The following is a 2,812-nucleotide window of genomic DNA, read 5'->3' as shown; positions in this document are numbered from 1 at the left end:
CGGTTTTCCTGTGGATGCGATACAACATAGAGCACAGTCTGGACTTCCCCAGGACAACTCACCAGAGTTCAAGTCCAGGCCTACAACCAAGCTGTTGAGAACATGTAATTGCTTCTGCAATAAGAACTCATAGGACTCCTCCCTAATTCACCCACATGTGCCAACCAAACTGAAGACTTTATACTCCATCTTTGTACCTGAAACTATTCATTAGGAGTAAAATTTAAAAGAAAGAAGAAACTGGAACATTGACCCTTCCAGTCCCTCCTTTCAACCACTATGGAGTCCCAGGGTAGGACCCTCTCAACACCAGAGCACTATAGCAAGGCAGCAATGACTTGCATCTTCCAGGACTGAATAAAATTTGTTGCTACATAGAAATACAAAAGAGTTAAGCCATATTTTAGGGCAACATCCAACAAACAGGATGCACTTTACTAATTATGGCAATCATCTTGTGAGCTTTACCCAGTTTATGTTACTAGAAAGGAAGGTGGGGGGCATCTAATTGACATCATTCCATATCCACATTTTTGGAACAGAAATTCTTCTCCCAAGTGCCAAAACTACGTCTACATGTATCAATAAAGCTGTGTTTACCAGTACCAGACTCTAGCACATTTTATAGTTAATAAATGATAATACTTACCTGGGTGTTCTGCTTTATTAAATTAAGACTTATAAAACACACATATATTCAATACTGGTCATATTTCTTCTTTATCCTAATCAAAAATATGAACAGATGAAAAATGCAAACAGAACTTCTTAAAAAGAAATCCATTCTACACAATATACATTTCTTCCTTGAAAATAGTTTTGTATTTTATTTTTCTAAAAACCTATTTTAGTGTCTCCCCAATTAAATTAATTTAAATACATGACTAACAGTCATATTGTAACAAGAGGTGTTTTCTAACATATTGGCAGTATGAAATGATTTGAGAGACTCTGTTGCTACACAGAACCTGAGTGACCTAGAGCTAATAGCACTAACTTCAAGAATGTGAAGACACTCTAAAACCAAGACACTGGGATTTCCCATTCCCTTACCAGATGCTGTTGTACACTTATTAGCTGAAGCCAGGAAAAAAATGGCTTATCCAAAGCTCTTTTCTCCAGTCCTCAAGTCACCTCAACACAGGCATAGAGAAATGTTGGGATTAAAAGCAAAAGAAGCCATAGGAAAATAATCACAACTCAAGCTATCTAGGTAACTAAATTAGTGATGGAGCTGAGTCCCCAGCGGTGTTCTTGCCAGGAGACTAGCAGGACAGAAAGAACTCCTCACTGCAGAATGATCTCTATCCACAGAGTCTAGACCAGACAGGGACTCTTGGCTGTACCTTTGGCAGCAACCTCAGAAGAAAATAATGGGGATGTGTTCAGATCTGTCCTTTTAGGGAGAAAACCCTCATCACTCGGTGGCGGATCTGCCGGGTCTTCACCCCATAGACAAGAGGATTGAGTGCAGGTGGCACAAGGAGGTAGAGGGTGGCCAGAAGAATATGAACATGATGGGGTACATGGTGGCCAAAGCGATGAGTGAGAAAGGAGAACATCCCTGGAATATAGAAGATCAGGATGACACAAATATGAGACCCACATGTGCTAAAGGCCTTAAGACGAGCCTCTCCCCCTGGTACCTTCAGCACAGTCTGAAGGATGAGACCATAGGAAATACCAATGGCCACAACATCTATCCCAACCACAAGCAGGGCCACTGCCAACCCATAAGCTCGGTTTACTGTGGTTTCTGAGCAGGCCAGTTTTACCACAGCCATATGTTCACAATAGGCATGGCCTATGATGGTGGCCCGGCAGAAGATGAGTCTCTGCAACAGGATAGGGAAGGGGAGGAGGAGGACCAATCCCCGTACCAGCACTGCCATCCCAATGCGCCCTATGATCCCTGGATGCAAGATGGTAGAATGGTGCAGAGGGTGACAAATGGCTACATAGCGATCCAGAGCCATAGCCACAAGTACACCTGACTCCATGGAAGAGAACGCATGGATGAAGAACATCTGGATCAGGCAGACAGTGTACCCAATCTCATGGGCATGAACCAGGAGTACCGCAAGGGTTTTGGGCGCAGTGGAGGAGGCCAGCACCAGGTCAATGCCAGAGAGCATGGCCAGAAAGAGGTACATTGGCTGGTGCAAGGATGAGTCAGTCCAGATGATGAAGATGATGCTCACATTGCCCATTACAGCAAGAAGATAAAGGATACACAGTGGCAATGCTATCCAGTGCTGGCTTTCCTCCAAACCAGGGATGCCCATCAGGAAAAAAGAAGGGTGGAGTAGCCTCCAGCTTGAATTACTAAGGGCCATCGTCAATGGCTTGGACACAGAAGAGAGAAAAGAAACCAAAATCATGATCTCTCCATTCCTGGTGGGTTATCCCAGTGTCTAGATCTGGCCACCATCTTCATGAGAAGAAAGAAGCTGAAAGTGAAACACAAGCAAATAAGTGAGATACAAAGAAGAGAATCCCCTGGTCTTGAGATAACGTCTTTAAGGTGAGACATCCACAATTCTGAACTACAATGGGTCTAGTTTCATTTACAGATAAGAGTAAACACTCTGCTTTTAGAGAGATGTTTAAACTCTACCATTCAATTACTTCTCACTTGGAATGTCCACTGGAAAGGATCCTCTGCAGCCCCTCTTGCCATTGCTGAACGCTGTAAATCAATCTGTTCTCTTTAAAGAATTCTCCCTCAGTTTCCACAACACAGCAGCCTCCAGTTGTCCCTCCTATGTCTCCCATCCCACCCCCTTCTTCATCTACCTCTCTCTTATATGGT

The 2,812-nt window shown here is 43.5% G+C and overlaps 1 protein-coding gene across 1 annotated transcript; it reads right to left on the bottom strand.

Annotated features, from left to right (window-relative positions):
- Positions 1–1,385: 1,385 nt before the first annotated feature.
- On the bottom strand, positions 1,386–2,381 carry LOC309840085 (olfactory receptor 52L1; the record flags this gene model as incomplete). The annotated part of the gene is made up of 1 exon (XM_082682145.1): positions 1,386–2,381. One exon carries the CDS (start codon positions 2,379–2,381, stop codon positions 1,386–1,388), a length of 996 nt encoding a protein of 331 aa, XP_082538271.1.
- Positions 2,382–2,812: the final 431 nt, after the last annotated feature.

Source organism: Mustela nivalis (genome assembly GCF_964662115.1).
Source record: "Mustela nivalis genome assembly, chromosome: 9".
Classification (NCBI taxonomy): domain Eukaryota; kingdom Metazoa; phylum Chordata; class Mammalia; order Carnivora; family Mustelidae; genus Mustela; species Mustela nivalis.
This window is presented reverse-complemented; position numbering and strand designations above follow the sequence as displayed.